The sequence below is a fragment of the Nannospalax galili genome, unplaced genomic scaffold (assembly GCF_000622305.1).
Source record: "Nannospalax galili isolate Female #2095 unplaced genomic scaffold, S.galili_v1.0 scaffold261, whole genome shotgun sequence".
Taxonomy (NCBI): domain Eukaryota; kingdom Metazoa; phylum Chordata; class Mammalia; order Rodentia; family Spalacidae; genus Nannospalax; species Nannospalax galili.
Genome location: NW_008345226.1, coordinates 722988 through 725683, shown reverse-complemented (window position 1 = coordinate 725683; position 2696 = coordinate 722988). Strand labels below are relative to the sequence as shown.

The following is a 2696-nucleotide window of genomic DNA, read 5'->3' as shown; positions in this document are numbered from 1 at the left end:
GTGCTGAGATTTCTTTTTTTTTTTTTTTTCAGTTTACAAATCACTTTTTAGATTTTGCCTTTTCTCTGTAGCAAATGTGCAGGGCATGGTATTTGTCTCCGTTCAAGAAAATGTACAAATTTCACAGAACCATATTTAGCCTTTCCTCTCTTGCCTAATTGACTCATAGATAGGAAGCTGAAGTTGAAAGAAAAAAATCCAATTTTTATAATTAATATTTTCCTTGCAATAACTTGGCCTTCCAATCCCTTTCATTTTATACTCTTAAAATTTTATTTTCATTTTATATGTATGAGTTTTTTGCCTGCATATATGCAAATGTACCTGTGTTGTGCAATGCCTGTGGAGGTCAGAAGAGAGTGTTGGAGGCCCTAGAACTGGAGTTATGGATGGTTGGTAGTCACCACGTTGGTGCTGGGAACTGAACCCAGGTCCTCTGCAAGAGCAACCAGTTCTCTTAATCGCTGCTGAGCCATCTCTCCAGTCCCTCATTTATTCTCTTAACTTTAGTAGCCTGACAGTGGGTTTTTTTTTTTTCTTTCTTTATGTGTTTAAAATTTTGTATTATCACAAATTTTATCTACTAAAGTCTCTAGGACAGATGTGCATAGAAAACTGATTGCCGATTCCCAAATATGTTTCACCTTTCCTTTGACTCCTTCATTCTTTGCTTCTAGTTAGTTATGAAAGAAGACACAAGATGAGTCCTCATGAATTGCTCTTGAGAGCACAAAACATGGGCGGGATATGGGTCACAATAGTCCAATGGAATGATAACACCTTAACTTAATGTTAGATGTGTATGAGTTTTCAGACAGTGGGCCCACAGTGAGCAAACTACTGAGTTCACAGATCTCACAAGCACACATTGCTTGGAGCAAACAGATTTCATTTATTTTGTACCAAGCCAAGCAGAAAATAACTCTAAAGCCGAGTTACTTCCTCTTTTGAGGAACCAAAAAGGCAGTAAATATAGTTGAAAAGAGAAAGACAAATTGCGGTCAAGCTTGCAATAGGTCCAGTGAAGGCATAGTCTCTCTGGGGTATGATTTGTGGTTCCTCAGGAAGGATACTTGGCCTAGAAAGGAGCCACTGGATGAATTCCTCTAACTTGGTAGGCACTGAGGAAAAATCTCCACTTTCCTCCATGAACAAAAGTTAGCTTGATCCATGTACTGAAGTCAGGGTAAATATAAATATTTGACTTCACCTTTTCAAAATTTGCTGGTACATTTGGGGAGTTCTTTTTCCTCAGGGTTTTAATTTTGGGAGGGATTGTTTCTTCCTCATGATGACCAGTGGGCTGTGGGTAATGGGGCACTTTCTCTGGTTTGGCTGAAGAGAGTTCAGTATCTGTAGGGACTGCTGTGTTCTTCAGAGTTTCTGGCCATAAGAGTTTATGAAGCAGCTCCATGAGTTCTTTACCCTTTTGTCCCTCCAGCACCTCTAGACAGTGTATGCTTTAGTTCTGGTTCTCCAGCTCTGTTATCTTCTTTAAAGCATCAATGTCTTCTTTCATGGAGAGCATGTCTTTGGCAGTTGTGATTTGTCTGTCTTCATAAACTTTTATTCTTGTCTCTAGGACCTCCATCTGCTTCTGATAGTGGGCGATCTTTTCCTAGATATTTGATATTGCACTGACAATGTCAGTCATTTGACTGAGGAGTTCAGTCTGGCCCATTTTAATGTCTTGGAACGTTGTGGTAAGATTCATTTCTTCGTTCAAACTGAGATGATCATGGTCACGGTCATAGGAAACCACTTTTGGATATGTAGCTGAGCGTGTGTGCTGGATCGTATATTTCTGATAAACATTTTTAAGAGATTGTCTGACCTTGTGGAGATTTGAAGTCCACGTATGTGCAGCAGCGGCTATGGCTCTTTTGGTGTGAAGTCTGTATGTTTTCATTGAGAAACAAGACAAAAAGTGTTAGGAAGCATGATAGGAATCACAGGATGAAGCAATTCTAGCATGAAATGGTCTTTTATTATTTGCTGGATTTCTTTCCTGGCAACAGCATCAAATGCCCCATGGAGAACATCAAAGGCAGCAACAGGCAGAGTTAGGTAGAGTGCCTCTTCCAGGCCAGCCTAACTGGAGAGCTCTGTGAAATTATGGTTCCCTGCATCACATCCTTCTGTAGTGTCATCTGACACTGATGTCACAATGGCTGCTGCCTTGGAACACAAGCACAGCACCACAGTTCTCAGTGTCACAGGATTGATTTTTTTTTTTACTCATAAAAATTACTGAGGACCACAGAGATTTTGTTTACAGGAGTTACGTTTATGGGTATTCCATATTAGAAATTCCAACTAAGAAAATCTCAAAATATTTATTTTTTAAATAAAAACTCATTACATGTGACATGAATTACATATATTTGGTTGTTTTATTGGGATTAGGTCTTGCTATGTAGCCCTGGCTGGCCTGGGACTCACTATTTGGACCAGACTGGCCTGGAACTGAGAGGTCTGCCTGCTTCTGGACCCAAGTTCTGGGATTAAAGGCTTCTGTTACCATGCTTGACAAATTATATTTTTTTAAAAAATAGTAAACAATTCTGTGTTTTTTTTTTGAGACAGTCTCATGTGTCCTAGGCTTGTTTAAAACTATATAGTTGAGGATGAATTGAAGTCCCGATCTTCCTGCCTCTACCTTCCAAGTGCTGAACTGGTAGCACTGGTGGTACCCA

General features: G+C 39.6%; 1 protein-coding gene across 1 annotated transcript; it reads right to left on the bottom strand.

Moving 5' to 3' along the window:
• Positions 1-924: 924 nt before the first annotated feature.
• Positions 925-1909, bottom strand: Ccdc54 (coiled-coil domain containing 54). Its single transcript, XM_008841429.1, is given in 2 exon segments — positions 925-1116; positions 1118-1909. Coding segments are annotated over 2 exon segments (984 nt in total).
• Positions 1910-2696: the final 787 nt, after the last annotated feature.